Source organism: Dendropsophus ebraccatus, chromosome 2 (assembly GCF_027789765.1).
Source record: "Dendropsophus ebraccatus isolate aDenEbr1 chromosome 2, aDenEbr1.pat, whole genome shotgun sequence".
NCBI lineage: Eukaryota > Metazoa > Chordata > Amphibia > Anura > Hylidae > Dendropsophus > Dendropsophus ebraccatus.
Window position 1 is genome coordinate 46,704,960 of NC_091455.1, and position 25,577 is coordinate 46,730,536.

The 25,577-nt window shown below is 44.5% G+C and overlaps 1 protein-coding gene across 1 annotated transcript in view; it reads left to right on the forward strand.

Annotated features, from left to right (window-relative positions):
* Positions 1-1,324: 1,324 nt before the first annotated feature.
* UBE2W (ubiquitin conjugating enzyme E2 W) overlaps positions 1,325-25,577 on the forward strand; it is a 48,475-nt gene continuing 24,222 nt past the window's right edge. The window contains exons 1-2 of the mRNA XM_069959965.1: positions 1,325-1,419; positions 22,270-22,361. Of these exons, the coding sequence (XP_069816066.1) occupies positions 1,405-1,419; positions 22,270-22,361 (107 nt within the window). The 5' untranslated portion in view covers positions 1,325-1,404. The remainder of the gene's footprint in view (positions 1,420-22,269; positions 22,362-25,577) is intronic.

Consider the following 25,577-nt stretch of genomic DNA (forward strand, 5'->3'; position numbering starts at 1 on the left):
ATATGGCCCCCTGGTGACGGCCACATTTGGGACGTGAAAATGAAAAAAATTGTATTTTTTTATTTTCCTGGCACATGTTCGACAAATTTGCCCGTCACTAGTGGGGTCCATATGCTCACTGTAGCCCTTGTTAGATTCCTTATGGGGTGTAGTTTCCATAATGGGGTCACTTGTGGAGGGTTTCTACTGTTCTGGCAGCACAGGAGCTTTGTAATTCACTCGGGGCGGCCGCCTGAGGTTTGCCTCAGGCAGCAGAGACCCCAGAATCGGCCCTGGCTTGCCCTGTGCCCATATGGCACATAATGTCCACATGTGGGGTATTTTCGTACTCAGGGGAAGTTACTCTACACGTTTCGTGTTCATTTTCTTTTTTAACCTCTTGTGGAAAAGGGAAAAATCAAGGCTAGACCAACATTTAGAGTAAAAACTACACCCCTCAAGGAACCTAACAAGGGGTGCAATGAGGATATGGACCCCTTGATGAGGGGCACATTTGTGCCGTGAAAGTGAAAAAATGAAAAATTTCCCTTTCACGTAACATTGTTCCACATTTGTGCCCGTCACCAGTGGGGTCCATATGCTCACTGCACCCCTTGTTAGATTCCTTGAGGGGTGTAGAGAAGCAGGGGGGGAGAAGTATGGTGGAGAGAAGCACAGGAGAGAAGTAATTCTAATATGTACTGTTTTAGTGTCATTTTGTGCCATTTTGGTTGGTGGTGTGCCCCGGGAATTTTTTAAGTATAAAAAGTGTGCCGCGGCTCAAAAAAGGTTGAAAATCACTGGTATACAACATTCAGGAGGGAAAAGAATAACTCCTAACCATTAAGGGTCTCCGACAGGATTTGGCAGTCATGCCACATGGAATGTATCCACCAGATAACACATTTCAGAATTTCTGATATAAAAACATAGACGCTTTCTTTGAAAAAAGAGCGCCACCCCTGTCCATAGGTTGTGTGAGGTATTACAACTCAGCTCCAGTCACTTCAAGAGAATTGAACTGCACTACCACACACAGACTGAGGGTGAATTGTGGCGCTGTGTTGGGAAATAAGATGATGTTTTTCTAATCCTGGATACAGCAATGACCCGTAATAAACTCTTCACTAAATGTAACTTTACATGTTGCAATAACAAGTTTTAACAATATTTATTTTTTTCTATTTGTTTATTACACGATGGTTATTGCTCCTAGGGAAAGTTCTCAGGGTATGACGTAAGGACACCAAACCACCGCTGTTGTGTATAGTACCGCGCATGCGCAGAGCGCCGCAACCCATTACTTACGGAAGGTAACGCAGGCGCTCAGCTCGCGCTAACCATGCGCATGCGCGGAATGGCTTCAGGCGTCCAGGTCACGTGAGGCGTGACGTCACCGCAGGCGGGAGGGGGCGGGTTCCCATCATGGCGTCAATGCAGGTGAGTGCTGCGCGAATTTAACACCCGGCTGACCCGGATCCGCGCCCTTCCGGTGCCGCAGATTGTGAGGGGTCTGTTCTGGGTGGGGGGCCTGGGGTCACAGTCCGGGGGCTCTGCCGGTAGTTTCCTGTCAGATCTGTCTCTTCCGTGTTGTCAGCCTGTGAGAACGAGTGTGACTTATGACCTAATGGTTTCCCTACAGCTGTGTGCTGCTCAAAGTGACTTATAAGTGGCATGGGGCAGAGGCAGAACACTTGTCTTACTGTGTATACAGCCCCTACACCTGTCCTGTATATACAGTGTATACACCCCCTACACCTGCCCTGTATATACACTGTATACAGCCCCTACACCTGCCCTGTATATACACTGTATACAGCCCCTACACCTGCCCTGTATATACAGTGTATACACCCCCTACACCTGCCCTGTATATAGTGTATACAGCCCCTACACCTGCCCTGTATATACACTGTATACAGCCCCTACACCTGCCCTGTATATACACTGTATACAGCCCCTACACCTGCCCTGTATATACACTGTATACACCCCCTACACCTGCCCTGTATATACACTGTATACACCCCCTACACCTGCCCTGTATATACACTGTATACAGCCCCTACACCTGCCCTGTATATACACTGTATACACCCCCTACACCTGCCCTGTATATACACTGTATACACCCCCTACACCTGCCCTGTATATACACTGTATACACCCCCTACACCTGCCTTGTATATACACTGTATACACCCCCTACACCTGCCCTGTATATACACTGTATACACCCTCTACACCTGTCCTGTATATACACTGTATACAGCCCCTACACCTGTCCTGTATATACACTGTATACAGCCCCTACACCTGCCCTGTATATACAGTGTATACACCCCCTACACCTGTCCTGTATATACACTGTATACAGCCCCTACACCTGCCCTGTATATACACTGTATACATCCCCTACACCTGCCCTGTATATACAGTGTATACACCCCCTACACCTGCCCTGTATATACAGTGTATACACCCCCTACACCTGCTTTGTATATACAGTGTATACACCCCCTACACCTGCCCTGTATATACACTGTATACACCCCCTACACCTGCCCTGTATATACACTGTATACACCCCCTACACCTGCCCTGTATATACACTGTATATACCCCCTACACCTGCCCTGTATATACACTGTATACACCCCCTACACCTGCCCTGTATATACACTGTATACACCCCCTACACCTGCCCTGTATATACACTGTATACACCCCCTACACCTGCCCTGTATATACACTGTATACACCCCCTACACCTGCCCTGTATATACACTGTATACAGCCCCTACACCTGTCCTGTATATACAGTGTATACACCCCCTACACCTGTCCTGTATATACAGTGTATACACCCCCTACACCTGCCCTGTATATACAGTGTATACACCCCCTACACCTGCCCTGTATATACAGTGTATACACCCCCTACACCTGCCCTGTATATACAGTGTATACACCCCCTACACCTGTCCTGTATATACAGTGTATACACCCCCTACACCTGCCCTGTATATACACTGTATACACCCCCTACACCTGCCCTGTATATACACTGTATACACCCCCTACACCTGCCCTGTATATACAGTGTATACACCCCCTACACCTGCTTTGTATATACAGTGTATACACCCCCTACATCTGCCCTGTATATACACTGTATACACCCCCTACATCTGCCCTGTATATACACTGTATACACCCCCTACACCTGCCCTGTATATACACTGTATACACCCCCTACACCTGCCCTGTATATACACTGTATACACCCCCTACACCTGCCCTGTATATACACTGTATACAGCCCCTACACCTGCCCTGTATATACACTGTATACAGCCCCTACACCTGTCCTGTATATACAGTGTATACACCCCCTACACCTGTCCTGTATATACAGTGTATACACCCCCTACACCTGCCCTGTATATACAGTGTATACACCCCCTACACCTGCCCTGTATATACAGTGTATACACCCCCTACACCTGCCCTGTATATACAGTGTATACACCCCCTACACCTGTCCTGTATATACAGTGTATACACCCCCTACACCTGCCCTGTATATACACTGTATACACCCCCTACACCTGCCCTGTATATACACTGTATACACTCCCTACACCTGCCCTGTATATACACTGTATACACCCCCTACACCTGCCCTGTATATACACTGTATACACCCCCTACACCTGCCCTGTATATACACTGTATACACCCCCTACACCTGCCCTGTATATACACTGTATACACCCCCTACACCTGCCCTGTATATACACTGTATACACCCCCTACACCTGCCCTGTATATACACTGTATACACCCCCTACACCTGCCCTGTATATACACTGTATACACCCCCTACACCTGCCCTGTATACACATCCCCTGCACCTGCCCTGTATATACAGTGTATACAGCCCCTACACCTGCCCTGTATATACAATGTATACAGCCCCTACACCTGCCCTGTATACACACTGTATACACCCCCTACACCTGCCCTGTATATACACTGTATACAGCCCCTACACCTGTCCTGTATATACACTGTATACACACTGTATACATCCCCTACACCTGCCCTGTATATACACTGTATACAGCCCCTACACCTGTCCTGTATATACAGTGTATACACCCCCTACACCTGCCCTGTATATACAGTGTATACACCCCCTACACCTGTCCTGTATACACACTGTATACATCCCCTACACCTGCCCTGTATATACACTGTATACAGCCCCTACACCTGTCCTGTATATACACTGTATACAGCCCCTACACCTGCCCTGTATATACACTGTATACACCCCTACACCTGCCCTGTATATACACTGTATACAGCCCCTACACCTGCCCTGTATATACACTGTATACACCCCCTACACCTGTCCTGTATATACACTGTATACAGCCCCTACACCTGTCCTGTATATACACTGTATACAGCCCCTACACCTGTCCTGTATATACACTGTATACACCCCCTACACCTGCCCTGTATATACACTGTATACACCCCCTACACCTGTCCTGTATATACACTGTATACAGCCCCTACACCTGCCCTGTATATACACTGTATACATCCCCTACACCTGCCCTGTATATACAGTGTATACACCCCCTACACCTGCCCTGTATATACAGTGTATACACCCCCTACACCTGCTTTGTATATACAGTGTATACACCCCCTACACCTGCCCTGTATATACACTGTATACACCCCCTACACCTGCCCTGTATATACACTGTATACACCCCCTACACCTGCCCTGTATATACACTGTATACACCCCCTACACCTGCCCTGTATATACACTGTATACACACTGTATACATCCCCTACACCTGCCCTGTGTATACACTGTATACAGCCCCTACACCTGTCCTGTGTATACACCCCCTACACCTGCCCTGTATATACAGTGTATACACCCCCTACACCTGCCCTGTATATACAGTGTATACACCCCCTACACCTGCCCTGTATATACAGTGTATACACCCCCTACACCTGCCCTGTATATACACTGTATACACCCCCTACACCTGCCCTGTATATACACTGTATACACCCCCTACACCTGCCCTGTATATACACTGTATACACCCCCTACACCTGCCCTGTATATACACTGTATACACCCCCTACACCTGCCCTGTATATACACTGTATACACCCCCTACACCTGCCCTGTATATACACTGTATACACCCCCTACACCTGCCCTGTATATACACTGTATACAGCCCCTACACCTGCCCTGTATACACATCCCCTACACCTGCCCTGTATATACAGTGTATACAGCCCCTACACCTGCCCTGTATATACAATGTATACAGCCCCTACACCTGCCCTGTATATACACTGTATACACCCCCTACACCTGCCCTGTATATACACTGTATACAGCCCCTACACCTGTCCTGTATATACACTGTATACACACTGTATACATCCCCTACACCTGCCCTGTATATACACTGTATACAGCCCCTACACCTGTCCTGTATATACAGTGTATACACCCCCTACACCTGCCCTGTATATACAGTGTATACACCCCCTACACCTGCCCTGTATATACACTGTATACAGCCCCAACACCTCCCCTGTATATACACTGTATACAGCCCCAACACCTCCCCTGTATATACACTGTATACAGCCCCTACACCTGTCCTGTATATACACTGTATACAGCCCCTACACCTGCCCTGTATATACAGTGTATACACCCCCTACACCTGCCCTGTATATACAGTGTATACAGCCTCTACACCTGCCCTGTATATACACTGTATACAGCCCCTACACCTGCCCTGTATATACACTGTATACACCCCCTACACCTGCCCTGTATATACAGTGTTTACACCCCCTACACCTGCCCTCTATATACACTATATACAACCCCTTACACCTGTCCTGTATATACAGTGTATACACCCCCTACACCTGCCCTGTATATACAGCCCCTACACCTGTCCTGTATATACACTATATACACCCCCTACACCTGTCCTGTATATACACTGTATACAGCCCCTACACCTGTCCTGTATATACAGTGTATATACCCCTACACCTGTCCTATATATATATATATATATATATATATATATATATATACAGTGTATACACCCCCTACACCTGTCCTATATATACAGTATATACAGCCCCTACACCTGTCCTGTATATACACTGTATACACCCCCTACACCTGTCCTATATATATATATACAGTATATACACCCCCTACACCTGTCCTATATATATACAGTATATACAGCCCCTACACCTGCCCTGTATATACACTGTATACAGCCCCTACACCTGCCCTGTATATACAGTGTATACAGCCCCTACACCTGCACTGTATATACACTGTATACATCCCCTACACCTGCCCTGTATATACACTGTATACAGCCCCTACACCTGTCCTGTATATAAAGTGTATACACCCCCTACACCTGCCCTGTATATACAGTGTATACACCCCCTACACCTGCCCTGCATATACACTGTATACAGCCCCTACACCTGCCCTGTGTATACAGTGTATACGCCCCCTACACCTGTCCTGTATATACAGTGTATACACCCCCTACACCTGCCCTGTATATACAGTGTATACACCTCCTACACCTGCCCTGTATATACAGTGTATACATCTACTACACCTGTCCTGTATATACAGTGTATACACCCCCTACACCTGTCCTGTATATACACCCCCTACACCTGTCCTGTATATACAGCGTATACACCCCTACACCTGTCCTGTATATACAGTGTATACAGCCCCTACACCTGCCCTGTATATACACTGTATACACCCCGTACACCTGTCCTGTATATACAGTGTATACATTCCCTACACCTGTCCTGTATATATACAGTGTATACATTCCCTACACCTGTCCTGTATATACAGTGTATACAGCCCCTACACCTGTCCTGTATATACAGTGTATACAGCCCCTACACCTGTCCTGTATATATATACAGTATATACAGCCCCTACACCTGCCCTGTATATACAGTGTATAACCCCCTACACCTGTCCTGTATATACAGTGTATACAACCCCTACACCTGCCCTTTATATACAGTGTATACACATCCTACACCTGCCCTCTATATACAGTGTATACAGCCCCTACACCTGTCCTGTATATACAGTGTATACAGCCCCTACACCTGTCCTGTATATACAGTGTATACACCCACTACACCTGCCCTGTATATACACTGTATACAGCCCCTACACCTGTCCTGTATATACAGCCCCTACACCTGCCCTGTATATACACTGTATACAGCTCCTACACCTGCCCTGTATATACAATGTATACACCCCCTACACCTGTCCTGTATATACAGCATATACACCCCCTACACCTGTCCTGTATATACACTGTATACATCCCCTACACCTGCCTTGTATATACAGTATATACATCTCCTACACCTGCCCTGTATATACAGTGTATACAGCCCCTACACCTGCCCTATATATACATTGTATACACCCCCTACACCTGTCCTGTATATAGAGTGTATACAACCCCTACACCTGCCCAGTATATATAATGTATACATCCCCTACACCTGTCCTGTATATACAGCCCCTACGACTGCCCTGTATATATACAGTGTATACACCCCGTACACCTGCCCTGTATATACAGTGTATACAGCCCCTACACCTGCCCTCTATATACAGTATATACACCCACTACACCTGCCCTGTAAATACAGTGTATACACCCCCTACACCTGTCCTATATATACAGTGTATACACCCCCTACACCTGCCCTGTATATACAGTGTATACACCCCCTACACCTGTCCTATATATACAGTGTATACACCCCCTACACCTGCCCTGTATATACAGTGTATACACCCCCTACACCTGTCCTGTATACACATCCCCTACACCTGCCCTGTATATACAGTGTATACAGCTCCTACACCTGCCCTGTATATACAGCATATACATCCCCTACACCTGCTCTGTATATACAGTGTATACACCCCTTACACCTGCCCTGTATATACAGCATATACATCCCCTACACCTGCCTTGTATATACACCCCCTACACCTGCCCTGTATATACAGTGTATACACACCCTACACCTGTCCTGTATATACACTGTATACACCCTCTACACCTTTCCTGTGTATCCTGTATATACACCCCCTACACCTGCCCTGTATATACAGCATATACATCCCCTACACCTGTCCTGAATATACATGCCCTACACCTGCACTGTATATACAGTGCATACACCCCCTACACCTGCCCTGTATATACAGCATATACACCCCCTACACCTGTCTTGTATATACAGTGTATACACCCCCTACACCTGCCCTGTATATACAGTGTATACACCCCCTACACCTGCCCTGTATATACAGTGTATACACCTCCTACACCTGCCCTGTATATACAGTGTATACACCCCCTACACCTGCCCTGTGAATACAGTGTATACACCCCTACACCTGCCCTGTATATACAGTGTATACATCCCCTACACCTATCCTGTATATACACCCCCTACACCTGCCCTGTATATACAGTGTATACATCCCCTACACCTTTCCTGTATATCCTGTATATACATCCCCTACACCTGTCCTGTATATACATCCCCTATACCTGTTCTGTTATATCCTGTATATATATCCTCTACACCCGTCCTGTATAAACAGTATCTACATCTACATCTACATATCTACCAGTCATTTCTGTATAAACATCCATATACCTGTCCTGTTATATCCGGTATATACATCCCCTATACCTGTCCTGTTATATCCTGTATATACATTCCCTATACCTGTCCTGTATGTCCTGTATATATATATGCCCTAAACCTGTCCTGTGTATATATATATATATATATATATATATATATGCCCTATACCTGTCCTGTATATATATGCCCTATACCTGTCCTGTATGTCCTGTGTATATATATGCCCTATACCTGTCCTGTGTATATGTCCTCTATACCTGTCCTTTTATACTTTCTATATACATCTGTTATATCCTGTATATACCTCCCTTTTACCTGTCCCGTAATATCCTGTATATACATCTGCTACACCTGTCCTGTTATATCTTGTATATACATCTGCTACACCTTTCCTGTTATATCCTGTATGTACGTCCCTTTTACCTGTCCTGTTATATCCTGTATATACATCTGCTACACCTGTCCTGTTATATCCTGTATATACGTCCCCTTTACATATACTGTTATATGCTGTATATACATCCCCTACAGCTGTCCCATATATACACCCCCTATACCTGCCCTGTTATTCCTTGTATATACATACCTTACACCTGTCCTGTTATATTCTGTATATACATCTTCTGCACCTGCCCTGTTATCTCTCTCTCTATATAATGTCTCCTTTACCTGTCCTGTTTCCTGTATATACATCCCCATACCTATCCTGTTATATGTGTATACATGCCCTGTACCTGTCCTGTTATATCCTGTATATACATCCTCTACACCTTTCCTGCTATATCTGTATATACATGCCCTATACCTACCCTGTTGTGTCCTGTATAAGCACCCCCCATACCTGTCATTTTTTATTTGTATATACATCCCCCATATTTGTCCTTTATATACATCCCCTATACCTATCCTGTCTTCACATGCCCTGTATTTGTCCTGCTATATCGTTATATACATTCCCTACACCTGTCCTGTTATATCTTTATGTTTATTCTTTTCTATCGCCTGTTATATATCCCCCATTGCTGGTCTCTTATACACTGTTATCCCCCTGATGCTTCACCCCTTCCAGCTCCTCTTATATAGTAGTGAGTTATATCTTTGTAGCTGAATGCGGAGATATGTACATTGTAGACTGCAGAAACAGCTATGTGACTGTTCACACACGATTCATAGGCGAAATAACTCAAATAGGGGCCACAATGAAGCATTTCTAAGCGTTTACTGTATGTTTCCTCCTGTTTGTGGTTAATATATATATATATATATATATATATATAGTTAAAAAAAATAAAGGGAACACTTTAATGAGCAAATCCTAGATCTCACCGAACGAAATATTCCAGTTACCGATCTTTATTGATTACATAGTGGAATGTGTCGAGAACAATCTATATCATAAAAATCAAAGTCTGTCTGTCTGTCTGTCTGTCTGTCCTCTATAGACTTCCAAACGCCTGAACCGTTTGACCCCAAATTTGGCCCACAGATACATTGGGTGCCCGGGAAGGTTATTGCAAAGGTCCCGTCCCCGCCAGATGTACAGGAGGGGAGGGGGAGGGGGAAGAGCGGCGCCCCATAGAGATGAATGGGAAAATCTCCTCACTGCAAACACAGGTGATATAATTAGCTGCAGCAGACACGGCAGTTGGAGCCTTAGCAACCAATAGGATTACTGCTTTCATTTTCACAGGGAGCAATGGTTGCTAGGGAAGCTGCCTCACAACATCCACAGTAATAACTGGTAGGCCCCCTACTCCATCTATCTATACAGTACATGTATACAGGACCCCCTACTCCATCTATACAGTACATGTATATACAGGACCCCCTACTCCATCTATACAGTACATGTATATACAGGACCCCCTACTCCATCTATACAGTACATGTATATACAGGACCCCCTACTCCATCTATACAGTACATGTATATACAGGACCCCCTACTCCATCTATACAGTACATATATATACAGGGCCCCCTACTCCATCTATACAGTACATGTATATACAGGACCCCCTACTACATCTATACAGTACATGTATATACAGGACCCCCTACTCCATCTATACAGTATATGTATATACAGGGCCCCCTACTCCATCTATACAGTATATGTATATACAGGGCCCCCTACTCCATCTATACAGTACATGTATATACAGGACCCCCTACTCCATCTATACAGTACATGTATACAGGAGCCCCTACTCCATCTATATAGTACATGTATATACAGGGCCCCCTACTCCATCTATACAGTACATGTATATACAGGACCCCCTACTCCATCTATACAGTATATGTATATACAGGACCCCCTACTCCATCTATACAGTACATGTATACAGGAGCCCCTACTCCATCTATACAGTACATGTATATACAGGGCCCCCTACTCCATCTATACAGTACATGTATATACAGGACCCCCTACTCCATCTATACAGTACATGTATATACAGGACCCCCTACTCCATCTATACAGTACATGTATATACAGGACCCCCTACTCCATCTATACAGTACATGTATACAGGACCCCCTACTCCATCTATACAGTACATGTATACAGGGCCCCCTACTCCATCTATACAGTACATGTATATACAGGGCCCCCTACTCCATCTATACAGTACATGTATACAGGACCCCCTACTCCATCTATACAGTACATGTATATACAGGACCCCCTACTCCATCTATACAGTACATGTATACAGGAGCCCCTACTCCATCTATACAGTACATGTATATACAGGACCCCCTACTCCATCTATACAGGACATGTATATACAGGTCCCCCTACTCCATCCATACAGTACATGTATATACAGGGCACAACAGGTATACCAAACTGTGACTGGGTAACACTGCTACACCAGACCTTACCAATACCGCCATACTGTGCTGGATAACACTGCCAGACCTGACCAATACCTCCATACTGTGACTGGATAACACCTCCATACCAGATCTGACCAATACCGCCATACTGTGACTGGGTACCACCGCCACACCAGACCTGACCAATACCGCCATACTGTGACTGGATAACACTGCCACACCAGACCTGACCAATACCGCCATACTGTGACTGGATAACACTGCCACACCAGACCTGACCAATACCGCCATACTGTGACTGGATAACACTGCCACACCAGACCTGACCAATACCGCCATACTGTGACTGGATAACACTGTCATACCAGACCTGACCAATACCGCCATACTGTGACTGGATAACACTGCCATACCAGACCTGACCAATACCGGCAAACTGTGACTGGGTAACACCGCCACACCAGTCCTGACCAATACCACCATACTGTGACTGGATAACACCATCATATCAGACCTGACCAATACTGCCATACTGTGACTGGATAACACCGCTATACCAGACCTGACCGATACCACCATACCGTGACTGGATAACACCGCCACACCAGACCTGACCAATACCGACACACTGTGACTGAATAACACTGCCATACGGGTAAATACAACCCTGCAGGTATACAGGACACTACAGGTATACAGGACCCCAAAACTATACACTACAAGTGCACGGGACCTCCACAAAACTATATACTACAGGTATACAGGACCCCAAACTTTACACTACAGGTATACAGGACCCCCAAACTATATACTACAGGTATACAGGACCTCCACCAACTATATACTTCAGGTATACAGGACCTCCACCAACTATAAACTACAGGTATACAAGACCTCCACCAACTATACATTACAGGTATACAGCACCAACTATATACTACAGGTATACAGGACCCCCAAACTATACAGTACAGGTATACAGGACCTTCACCAACTGTACACTGCAGGTATACAGGACCTTCACCAACTGTACACTGCAGGTATACAGGACCTCCCTCAACTATACACTATAGGTATACAGCCCCCCCAACTATGCACTACAGATATGCGAGACCCCTAAAAACTATACATTGTGGGTATACAGAACCCCTCCAACTATGCACTACAGGTATACACTAATTCCACTGATTAACTCAGATGAAACAATACCTTTAGCTTGGACTCCTGGGCACCTTAGAACAAATCTAATTAACACACTGACACTTTATACCCGGGCAGCGCCGGGTACATTTTCTAGTAAAGCATAAAAATGGAATAATATCCCATGGAGGTCTGCATGTGGGATGATACTCGAAATCAAAGTGGAAAATCATATTACAGGCTGATCCAAGTTCAGTGGAAATGGCTCAAGATGAGGAAATGAGGCTCAGTAGTGTGTGTGTCCTCCACGCGCCTGTATATGACCTCCCTACAACGCCTGGCCATGCTCCCGATGAGGTGACGGATGTTCTCCGAGACCTGGATAAAAGCCCCGGTCACCTACTGGACAGTCTGTGGTGTTACATGATGTTGTGGAAGGAAGGAGACCTAATGTCCCAGATGTGCTTGATTGGATTCAGGTCTGGGGAACGAGCGGCCAGTCTATAGCTTCAATGCCTTCATCTTGCAGGAACTGCTGACACACATCTGCCACATGAGGTCTAGCATTGTCCTGCATTAGGAGGAACCCTGGGCCAACCGCAGTAGCATATGGTCTCTCAATGGGTTTGAGGATCTCATCCTGGTACCTAATGGCAGTCAGAGTACTTCCGACTAGCACACTGGGGGCTGTGCGGTCCTGCAAAGAAATGCCACCCCACACCATTACTGACCCACTGCCAAACCAGTCATGCTGATGGATGTTGCAGTCAGCAGAACATTCTTCATGATGTCTCCAGACTCTCATGTCTGTCATGTGCTCGGTGTGAGGACAGAGGTAGCGGTCCTGCTGCTGTTGGGTTGTTGCCCTACTACAGCCCCCTCCACGTCTCTGGTGTACTCACCTGGCTCCTGGTATTTGCTCCATGCTCTGGACAATACGCTGACAGACGCAGCTAACCGACCTGCCATAGCTCACATTGGTGTGCCATGCTGGATGAGCTGCACTGCCTGAGCACATTCTGCAGGTTGTAGACACCACCTTATGCACCTCTAGGGGTGAGACCAATGACAAAATGCAAAAGTGACTAAAACAAGAGCCAAAAGGGATGAGAACAGAGCAATGGTCTGTGGTCACCAGGACCGCTGCAGGACGGCGCCTTTATAGGGGCTGTGTTGCTTATTGCCAATCACTTCTACCTGTTGTCTGTTCCATTTACACAACAGCAGCAGAAATGTCTTCACAGTCAGTGTCACTTCATAACTGGACAGGTTGTTTTCACAGAAGTGTAATTGACTTGGAGTTACATTGTGTTGTGTGAGTGTTCTCTTTATGTCTTTCTGAGCAGTGTATATGGCGGAGTGATATTGTGCTTGTGTAGATTAGTGATGTCACGATACCAGAATTTTGAGTTCGATACCAATACCAACTTTTTTTTTTCAATGCTCGATACCAATTCGATACTTAATAAATTATATTTAAAAAAAACAAAACACAAGAGTAGAGATCCCCCCCGACTGTCAGGTCTGTACGAACCATATTACTTTATAAATAAAGTTTCCATTATTTAAAATAAATGTTCTTAAAAAAATAGCCCTATTCTGATTCTTAACATGGCTATGGGGCAATCTGTAGTTTTATTTAGTACCACGTTTTTATGTGGTACTGAATTTGGTGGTTTCTCCGCTTGCACCATTTACCGTGCGTCATCAGGAAGGTGATAATCTTATAATATGCACAATAACACTTCAGCTATCAGGGGGGATGATGGGAACTGTAGTCATGTGATACACTTCAGCTATCAGGGAGATGATGGGAACTGTAGTCATGTAACACACACTTCAGCTATCAGGGCGATGATGGGAACTGTAGTCATGTAACACACACTTCAGCTATCAGGGGGGATGATGGGAACTGTAGTCATGTAATACACTTCAGCTATCAGGGGGATGATGGGAACTGTAGTCATGTAACACACACTTCAGCTATCAGGGCGATGATGGGAACTGTAGTCATGTAACACACACTTCAGCTATCAGGGCGATGGTGGGGGTTGTAGTCATGTAACACACACTTCAGCTATCAGGGCGATGGTGGGGGTTGTAGTCATGTAACACACACTTCAGCTATCAGGGATGATGGGGGTTGTTGTCATGTAACACACACTTCAGCTATCAGGGGGATGATGGGAACTGTAGTCATGTAACACACTTCAGCTATCAGGGGGGATGATGGGGGTTGTAATTGCACTATTCCAGCTGGATTCAGGCGGCAGAGTAATGTGCAGGCTACCGCCCCCCTCCCACTTCCCTTCACAGTCGCAGCCAGGCCGACCTTTTGTTCACCCCCCACATTGCTGATGCCGGCCCCGGGGATGTCCTGACGGCCCGGCCTCACAGCTATCTCCTGTCAGATCTCCTCCCTCTCCTGCTGCCGTCCCTGTGCTGCCCCTCTGCCCTTGTCAGACACTCACCGGCCCAGCTGTGTCTCATGCTCGGTGCCTGTGGAGGGGGGGGAAGGTCCTCATCTTAGCCCATAGGACCCGCAGTGACACACACGTGTCCCGGGGCTGGCGATGTCAGAGGCAGGAGCGGCGACCTAAAATTTGCCGGCGGCAGCTGCATGGTAGGTGGATGATCTGGGCCCAGTGAGCGCGCAGGGTCCCGGGTCTGTGTTCGCAGGGGTGGCACAGAGAGAACATGACAGGCGCTCAGGTAGCCGCCTGTCATGTTCTCGGCACTATATGTTAAACTACGCTATTTTGTAGTTTAACATAAAGTATCGATACCAGGAAATCCTGGTATCGAACCGTTTTTTTGCCCCGAAAATCGATAGTAGTATCGATTTTTCAGTGCATCGTGCATCCCTAGTGTAGATGAGCAGGGACAGTCATTCTGTGGTGGGTGGTGAATCTGCGATGCTGTCAGACATCAGACTAACCTCGCTGACATTATGAGAGGAGAAGGCAGCAGCGGACATCTACAGTGACACTGGGTGGTGGTGCAGCATTGCTACACGGCTAATATCATATTACGTACATTTGCTTTTCGTGTAGATGAAGGTTTAGAAGGAAAAACATTACTTTGCATGCCGCTTAGTTCTGCCCCATGTAGCCCTGTCCTGGCTGCTCTTAGCACGGAAAGTCCATCACATTCACATACTGTACTTATTTTCTTTCTGAATGCAGAATTTCCAAAGTATTGATAGTGACAAACTATTGAGGAGATTTCACATAAATCAGGATCCTGCCATGTTACAATTGGCCTATATATTAGGGTGCACCAGCATTGTGAATGGGAATCGTAAGATCTCTCTTACATTGTGAAAACAAATCTGCATGTAATATGCTTTGCTGAGTGCATGGGGCATGTTATATCACAGATACTAAATATGTTGTGTATTTTCTATATTGGCTATAACCATGAAGCCTGTGGATCCACCACAACCAATTGGGGATTTTTTTCCACAGCCTTTTAAAATTTCCCATCATGAGTAATATTAGCTACTGATGGGGGGTTGTTTTACCTTCCTCTGGATCAACACTGCAGGAGAATTGGATGGACGGCTTCTCTTTCCTTACTTGTTTTACTGGCCCTAAGCAAAGGACACCCTTTATTCTCCATTTGGGCTGGGGGGGGGTTACTAACACAGGCATATCACATGCTGTTCTTAAGGTCCCCATACACTTTACAGTTTTTTTGGCCGCATGCAACCCTTCGGCTGTCAGTATAACACATATGGGATTTCCCCACTGTCCACCGACAGATGATGGGCAGAGATAGGGGGTCAAGCAAAATGGAAATCACCACCAGCCCCTTTGTTCTGGGAGAGATAAGACTCCTCTAGAGCTCTCTGGCTGCGTCTAACCCCTCTCCTTAGAGAACACATGATCGCTCAGCCATGTCGAACGCTCTTGCGTATGGGGAGGATGGGGACCAGACGAGAGAGATAACGGACGGAGGATTATTCGGCCTTCGGTTATTGAAGGTGTATGGCCAGCTTTAGGGGGCTATCACACAGGGAAGCTTTTTTGCAAAACTTTCACTGTCCTCCTTGACCCAAAGGCAGAAGTGGGTCCAGCAGGAAGCAGAAGTAGTAGTATACATCCTTCCTTTATATTTCCTAATCCTTTTGAATCAGTTCTAAGTTTCGGCATAAAAAACTGCAGTGGCAGGCTACCAAAAATCTGTGTGTGTGACAGCAGCTGTAAAGTGAGCCTGTCAACTCTGTATCAAGTATAGTGCTACATATCCTGGCAGAGAGGGGGATAAAATGAACCATACCTTTTAACTTTACCAATTGCTGTTTGTTCAGCACTTTATAAACCACCAAGAACCATTTGTTTTGGGGTTCTTATTCCTGTACTTCCTGGTTGAACAGTTACTCCGTACTACAATTACCAGAATGCATTACTTTCCATTAGCTCTTTATCATAGCCTACCCACCCTGCATACCCCCTCCCCCACCACACCTGCCATCATCCTATCTCACTGCAGACTGTTGCACATGAAGTGAAGTTGCAGCACCTGCTGCATTCATTCCCTGTTTGCTTTTATTTCCGTGGTGTTTCTCAGCACAAGGCAGCATGCTGGAAACACTGTATTAGTAAGTTATATTTTGGGGCAAGTTTTAGTCATGTGACACACATAACATACTTAGGGATAATAATTATTTTTCACAATTTACGGATTACATTTACACATTACAGAATTGAATGATTAAAATAAATGAAGATACGGTAGGAGTGAGGGAGCAGCTTGCAGAAGCTTACAGACTATGAGGACTGGGGGACACAAGGCAGGAAGTGCTTTATTTGCCGATGGTCCAGCCATTGTGCATATATGTCCTGTAAGCAGTCTATGTCCTATGAGACTACTGAACGTGACGCCTCAGCCATTACCATATCTTCAGAATTACATTCTCCTCCTTCCAATAACCTTGAGAAGTGTTCCCAGGCTGACGGATTGTAGATTATGCTGGTAGTCAGCCTGTGATGAGGGAAGCGTACCCTGGCAGGGTGTCGGCTTCTAACACAATAGCTTCCATACCAGACAGATCTGCTCCTTTAAATACAACCTTACCTGTGGGCTTGTGTGTCTACATCTCTCAGTATAAGGGCATCCATTACTAAGCCATTGCATGCTCTGAATGCCCCTCTGTACTCCTCTGCCGGGGGCGTAAAGTGTGAGCTGTATGTTGGCATATTTATGTAACAATGCAGTTTTCTATTGTCAGAGGCCGAGCACCATATCCATTAAGCCCCCCGCCATTTTTTCCACAGTGTGTGAATCATTTACTAAAGATTGCTGCCCCCGTGACCCCTGGGTGTGAGCTGCCCTGGAGAGCCTGCACTGTATTTCAGGCAATATGGGGGGCACTATAGTTCTTGGGAGAATCACTCACAGCTTTCTTTTCACTGGTTTCACATAATCCAGGTTTGGGGCACTTAGGCTGGGTTTACACCGCGTTTTTGCAAAAAAACTGATGGAAAAACAGATGCATTTGTGTGTATCCGTTTTTCTATTGAGTTCCATTATAACAAAAGCATCAAAACACATCCGTTTTTTTAACATACACAAAAACGTAGCTGACCTTATTTTTGAGTACGTTAAAAAAACGGATGCGTTTAGATCCGTTTTTTTTATATAATGGAAGTCAATAAAAAAACGGATCAAAGCGCATGCACACGGGACAAGGTCTTAGAAATCTACAAGTCATATTCTGGATAGACTGTTGTCAACTCTCCTCAATTAGCTTTGTTGTCCAAACTACCAGGCCCTCTTTCCAAGTCTAAAAAGGGAATCTTGCGGCACTTTTTAAAAGCTGCCCGCATGGTTATCCCCCGGCATTGGAAACCACCCCTTGTGCCTACCATTGCAGAGTGGATTGGTGAACTTGGGGATCTTGGCAGAATGGAGAAATAAGTTGCTGAGACCCATAGGTCTGACAAATTTGAGAAAGTATGGTTCCCTTGGCGCATGTTTATGGACTCTTTTATGGACTGGAGTTTCTTGCTCTTATTCGTTAGCTCCTGGCATCCTGAGCCTTTGAGCTTTTGGGCTTGTGAGCTGGGCTGGCTGCGGTGTCTGTCTCCCCTTTCCCCTCACCCTCCCCTTTCTCTCCGGTTTTTTCTTCATTCTTGGCTCTTTTCTTGTCTTTTCTCACCTTTTTCTCTATGCTTGCACATATATTGTTGCTACTTTTGATACTGTTTTCTTTTTGGTGCCTTTGGGCGCCTTTGGCACAATAGTTCTTATTACTAGTTGTTTCTACTTACTTTATTCTATTGTATAGATAAAATACCTGACACCGTGCGACTTGGAGGTGGCATATTATTGTGTAATATTTGATCTGTAATTGCTATTTTTTTTGCATGGCTGATTACACAAAAAAAACGCATGCACACAAATGCATCTGTTTTTTGCTAAAATGCAGTGTGAACTTTGGGGCATAAGTGCTTGTGGTTGGTTGTCGTTATGCATAAAACCTGAGGCCGCAGCAAGCTGTGTGATCCTTGGCCACGCGTCAAGCTTTCACTATGTTGATGCATTGTCCGCGCCCAGCCTTGTAGCCCGTGCTCAGGTGCTTGGTAAGTTTTTTGTAGCTAGCATTGTGCTGCTGAATACATAGAGGGAAGAGGTTAAGTACAATGAGAAATCCCCTAAGGCCCTATTCATTCTTACAGCTGAGGAGGAGAACGGCGACCTTCTCGGGGTCTGACGAAACCATTACATCTTGTGTCCTCACTTGGTTTTATTCCGAGGATCTTCTGCTGTATTAGGAGAATAGCGTCTGAAGGAAAAGCTATTGCACACCTCACAAACATGAATAAATAAGAGGGAAAAGAACTGAGTATACAGACCTGGTACTATAGTACAGTGGTGGCAGGATGCTGTTTCCCAGCCTGTGACTATCCAGACATAGGATACCATATAGGAATATCCCTCACCAGTAATATATATGACCAGGCAGGCCACATTTTAAGCCCTGGACATTTCACACACTGTCATTTGCGGCTGTCTTTTTGCACTGACGTAATTTTGATGATCCTGAGCATTATTTCCGGCTGTCATTCTCAAAGTGACAGCCACAAACAACCGTGTGACATTGTAACATACTAGACCCCTGCCGATCTTCTATTAATAGTCTACTGTGAGGGTAGACCCCCAGAATTTAAAGGCTTTATAACCCTTTATTATAAATACATATATATACACTACCGTTCAAAAGTTTGGGGGTCACCCAATTTTGTGTTTTCCATGAAAAGTCACACTTCTTCACCACCATACGTTGTGAAATGAATAGAAAATAGAGTCAAGACATTGACAAGGTTAGAAATAATGTTTTGTATTTGAAATAACATTGTTTTTACATCAAACTTTGCTTTCGTCAAAGAATCCTCCTTTTGCAGCAATTCCAGCATTGCACACCTTTGGCATTCTAGCTATTAACCTGTTGAGGTAAGCTGGAGAAATTGCACCCCACGCTTGTGGAAGCAGCTCCCACAGGTTGGATTGGTTGGATGGGCACTTCTGGCGTACCATACGGTCAAGCTGCTCCCACAACAGCTCAATGGGGTTCAGATCTGGTGACTGCGCTGGCCACTCCATTACCGATAGAATACCAGCTGCCTGCTTCTGCTGTAAATAGTTCTTGCACAATTTGAAGGTGTGTTTAGGGTCATTGTCCTGTTGTAGGATGAAAATGGCTCCAATCAATCGCTGTCCACTGGGTATGGCGTTGCAAAATTGAGTGAGAGCTTTCCTTATTCAGAATCCCTTTTACCCTGTACAAATCTCCCACCTTACCAGCACCAAAGCAACCCCAGACCATCACATTACCTCCACCATGCTTAACAGATGGCGTCAGGCATTCTTCCACCATCTTTTCATTTGTTCTGCGTCTCACGAACGTTCTTCTTTGTGATCCAAACACCTCAAACTTGGATTCATCCGTCCACAACACTTTTTTCCAGTCTTCCTCTGTCCAATGTCTGTGTTCTTTTGCCCATCTTAATCTTTTTCTTTTATTGGCCAGTCTCAGATATGGCTTTTTCTTTGCCACTCTGCCCTGAAGCCCAAAATCCCACAGCCGCCTCTTCACTATAGATGCTGACACTGGTGTTTTGCAGGTACTATTTAATGAAGATGCCAGTTAGGGACCTGTGAGGCGTCTGTTTCTCAAACTAGAGACTCTAATGTGCTTATCTTCTTGCTTAGTTGTGCAACGCGGCCTCCCACTTTTTCTACTCTGGTTAGAGCCTGTTTGTGCTGTCCTCTGAAGGGAGTAGTACATACCGTTGTAGGAAATCTTCAATTTCTTAGCAATTTCTCGCATGGAATGGCCTTAATTTCTAAGAACAAGAATAGACTGTCGAGTTTCAGATGAAAGTTCTCTTTTTCTGGCCATTTTGAGCGTTTAATTGACCCCACAAATGTGATGCTCCAGAAACTCAATCTGCTCAAAGGAAGGTCAGTTTTGTTGCTTCTGTAACGAGCTAGACTGTTTTCAGATGTGTGAACATGATTGCACAAGGGTTTTCTAATCATCAATTAGCCTTCTGAGCCAATGAGCAAACACATTGTACCATTAGAACACTGGAGTGATAGTTTCTGGAAATGGGCCTCTATACACCTATGTAGATATTGCACCAAAAACCAGACATTTGCAGCTAGAATAGTCATTTACTAAATTAGCAACGTATAGAGTGTATTTGTTTAAAATTAGGACTAGTTTAAAGTTATCTTCGTTGAAAAGTACAGTGCTTTTCCTTCAAAAATAAGGACATTTCAATGTGACCCCAAACTTTTGAACGGTAGTGTATGTATGTATATATATATATATATATATAAATATATAACTTTCTGTACTTGGCTCATTCCGATGCCGTCATGTCGGAGGCATTTATCTTCTGGTGCTGCCCTGCTGTATTTACCTTGTTTCCAGTCCTTTGCTTGCTAGCATTGTTACCATTCACATTTTATTGTGCTGCATGTGGAATGTTTGTAGTTTTTTGGAGATTTTTTTTAAAGGGATTTCTTAATCAGAAACTATATTGCTTATTTTTTTGTTAGTTTTGGGGGGACTTTTATTTCTTTTTGATGAGCCTGTTCTTTAGAGCTCACCTTTTATCTGTCATCCCTTTGCCATTGACAGAAAAGAATACACAATTGACCTCTACATAGGTCACAGCGCATGCCCACAACCCTCTTCCATAGAAGTCAAAGGGTTATCTCCAGACTACAGGCTTCTTTGGTCCTTGTGGTGGCTGTGAATGATTAAGTATCCGTATCAGTTTTTATAATATACACGTGATGCGTTCCTTTTAATGTCAGTAAATGTGCTTTTCTCTGTAGGATTGGTTGACGTAACTCAGGCCCTTGTAGTGATTAGCTATTATAATGTTTGTATAAGTTATAAAAAAAATACAGCTACGTCAATGCAAATGGCCTTATTAATGTGATGCTCTTTTCTGCCTTACAGAAGCGGCTGCAGAAAGAACTGTTGGCTTTGCAGAATGAGCCTCCACCGGGGATGACCCTAAATGAAAAGAGCGTTCAGAATTCCATTACACAGTAAGTGAAATGAAAAGGATCCCTAACCGCTGTATCTAAATGCATGGCTGGCATAAATAGCTTATGCTTTAATGGGCTTTTCATTACACATATGAAGTAGTTGGGGACGTCTGATCTGGGAATAGGCAAGCGTAGCGAGCACTGAAGGGGATTCAGCAGTGGTGAGGCTAGCAACCGAGAGGAGCCGTCACTCATGAATACCATTAGATTACAGATCTTGTTTGTTTAAAAAGATTGTGAACTTCATAAATGATAATGAATGTTGTCCCCCATCCTCTGTAGATGATGATACTTGCTCATACTAATATTATACAGGCTTTATGCATGACGTTTTTTATACATCAGTTAGGTGAGTCACTGACCCTTACTGTCAGAGCTCGGCACTCACTTCCTGCGCTGCTCTGTGTAAACCCAAGCTGCCCTATGAGGGATGGACGCTCTAGGTCAGTGCTTCTTAAAGTGTGACTGTAGTTTAAATTTTTTTTTTTGCAGAAATCAAGTCCAGGCAATTTTAAGAAACTTTGTAATTGAGTTTATTAGCCGAAAAATGCATTTTTATCATGAAAAAACAGTTTGAAACTCTTCCCCCCTGTCTTCATAATTTTCTATGGAGAGGGGAGGGGTGGAGGAAGATATGGCACCAAAACAGGACAACAAAGAGTTAATTTACAGCTACATCACAAGGCTATCTCCTCTGACAGTCAGCACTGACCTCTGAATACCGGCTTTAACACAGCTCCCACTGTATAACCCTTTGTTCTCTGCTCTCTGCTATCGACTAATCTCCCTCCTCCCCCTCCCCTCTCCTTAGGTTACACAGGGCTCATGTAAAAGAGTTGAGATTTCCTGATAATGAGCAGTGAATGAGAGAGATGAGGGGAGGGGGGGGGGGGGCGGGAAACCTGGGGAAAGTCTTTTTGAATGCAGATAATGGCATATTTGCCTAATAAACCAAATTACAAAGTTTCTTAAAATCGCCTGTACTATTGATTTCTGCAAAAAAAACTTTAAACTGGGAGGCGCCCCCTTGTTGCTCTTGAGGCATAGATTCGGGGGGGGGGGGGGAGTTCTTACAAAAGTGACTATAACCTGTACAGTCCTTCACAGTACTGGTGACAACAATCTCTGGTTTAGGAACATCATTAAATGTTATGCAGAGTTTAGGAGACAGATGAGGGGTAGACTGAGCAGTAGTTGTTATTTCTGTCTGGACTTCCCTGGCATCCTCTTGGTCACTCTGGTGAGGCCCAGGCAGCACTTTGCACTGGGTGAGGCTTTATATTCTTTTTTTGTGTAGTATTTGCTCATACTGATAAAGTGTATCTGTCATGACTGCCCTCTGCCAGATCAGCAGCAGGTTCCTCTGCTAATCCAGAAGTTGAGGTCTCTTTGGATACCAACACAATGAGACCCTCAAAGGATCCAGTATGTGTGTGTAATGCATTACCATCTCATTGTGTCTTGGTATCCAAGAAGACCTGAACTTCTGGATAAACAGAGGAACTTGCTGCTGATTTGGCAGTGGATTGGTGTGACAGATACACATCAACCTGTCCTTTCAGAAGATTTTGAAAAAACCTGCATGTTTAGTTGATTTTAGTGCGGTCTCTACTATTATTAAAGGGGTACTCCAGATAAAAAAAAAAATTAAATCAACTGCTGTCAGAAAGTTATACAGATTTCTAAATGCTTCTATTTAAAAAAAAAAGTCTTTCAGTTTTTATCAGCTGCTGTATGTCCTGCAAGAACTTAAAAAGAATTTTTTAAAGTAATTTACAAACTTTCTGCCACCGGTAGATTTAAGACATTTTTTCCTCCAGAGTACCCCTTTAAGTCCCTAAGAGCACAGCTTCTTCTTTTTTGAGGAGATTGAACCAGAGCTGGACTGTTTGCCAGTATTACATAGCCAGGCACTTCCCTTTCTGTTACCTGTATTACACAGCCAGGCACTTCCTCTCTGTTACCTGTATTACACAGCCAGGCACTTCCTCTCTGTTACCTGTCCAATCAGAGCACAGCACATTCCGTAAAACTCTGCATGCACACATTGTGGTTGTAAATTGTGGGATTTTTTTTTTTTTGCTGTTGTTTTGTGGTGAATGCTCACACTATTATAAGCCAACTTCTACTTCTGTGATCATTGACTGTTCACGCTCCCTAATGAATAAGTCTGACAAGCTCTATGCTCAGCCTAGCAACTAGCTACTTCAAGAGGAGGTGATACTGCTGGATGTCAGCGCTCCTATGGAGATCAGGATGACAGTCACTACACAGCAGAACAGCTGGCCGAGATACACATCTCCTCCCCAGTTATACTTATAATATGTCTGATCATATTTCTGTAGCCCTCTGTAAAAGCTACCAGCCATTCTCAGACCAAACTTTTAATACTAAGCTGCCCTGCAGGTATAGCCAGAATGTTAGTTCTATACAGTAATGTGGAGGCCGGTAATGTAATGCGATGTGTGTGTGAGCTGCTCTATTAGAGAGAGAGAGGCGGCTTATATATCACATTGTCAGGGTGGATATCGTAGTTGAACACGAGCCGAGTTCTACCTTCTAACATGAAGCTTAGTTTCGATGTTTTTCTGGAGGTTTTTTTTTTTCTTTATTAAAAGCTGGTTTGTCATTTCTTGAGGAAAGAAAGAAAACGTCCAGCCATGTTAGTGCAAGTCTTTGCCAGTCCTGCAGGAATTACATCCGTACATCACATGACACTGCAGCCAGTCACACTCTTACACCATAGAGGCCACTGCAGCTTCATGTGAGCGATGTATGTGATATCCTCACTGCAGGGACTCTACAGCTGGGGGATTTACAGGTGAGTAATAGAGGATATATATATATATATATATATATATATATATATATATATATATTTATTTATTATATATATACCCAGTGGTGCCTTGGATTACGAGCATAATTCGTTCCGGGACCGTGCTTGTAATCCAAATCCACTCTTAAACCAAAGCAAATTTCCCATAACAAATCATTCAAATGCAAACAATTGGTTCCACACCCCAAAAATAATGATTTATTATTCTGAATAACATGTAAAACAAATGAAACAAACATTCAGAAACAGCAGAATATGTGATATTATAAGTTACTGTACAGTAATGGAGAGGATGGGGCACACAAGGGCTGACAGAGACTGCAGGGAGTATGAAGGAATGAGCAGGGCAGATGTGGGCACAGTATAGCAGCACTCAC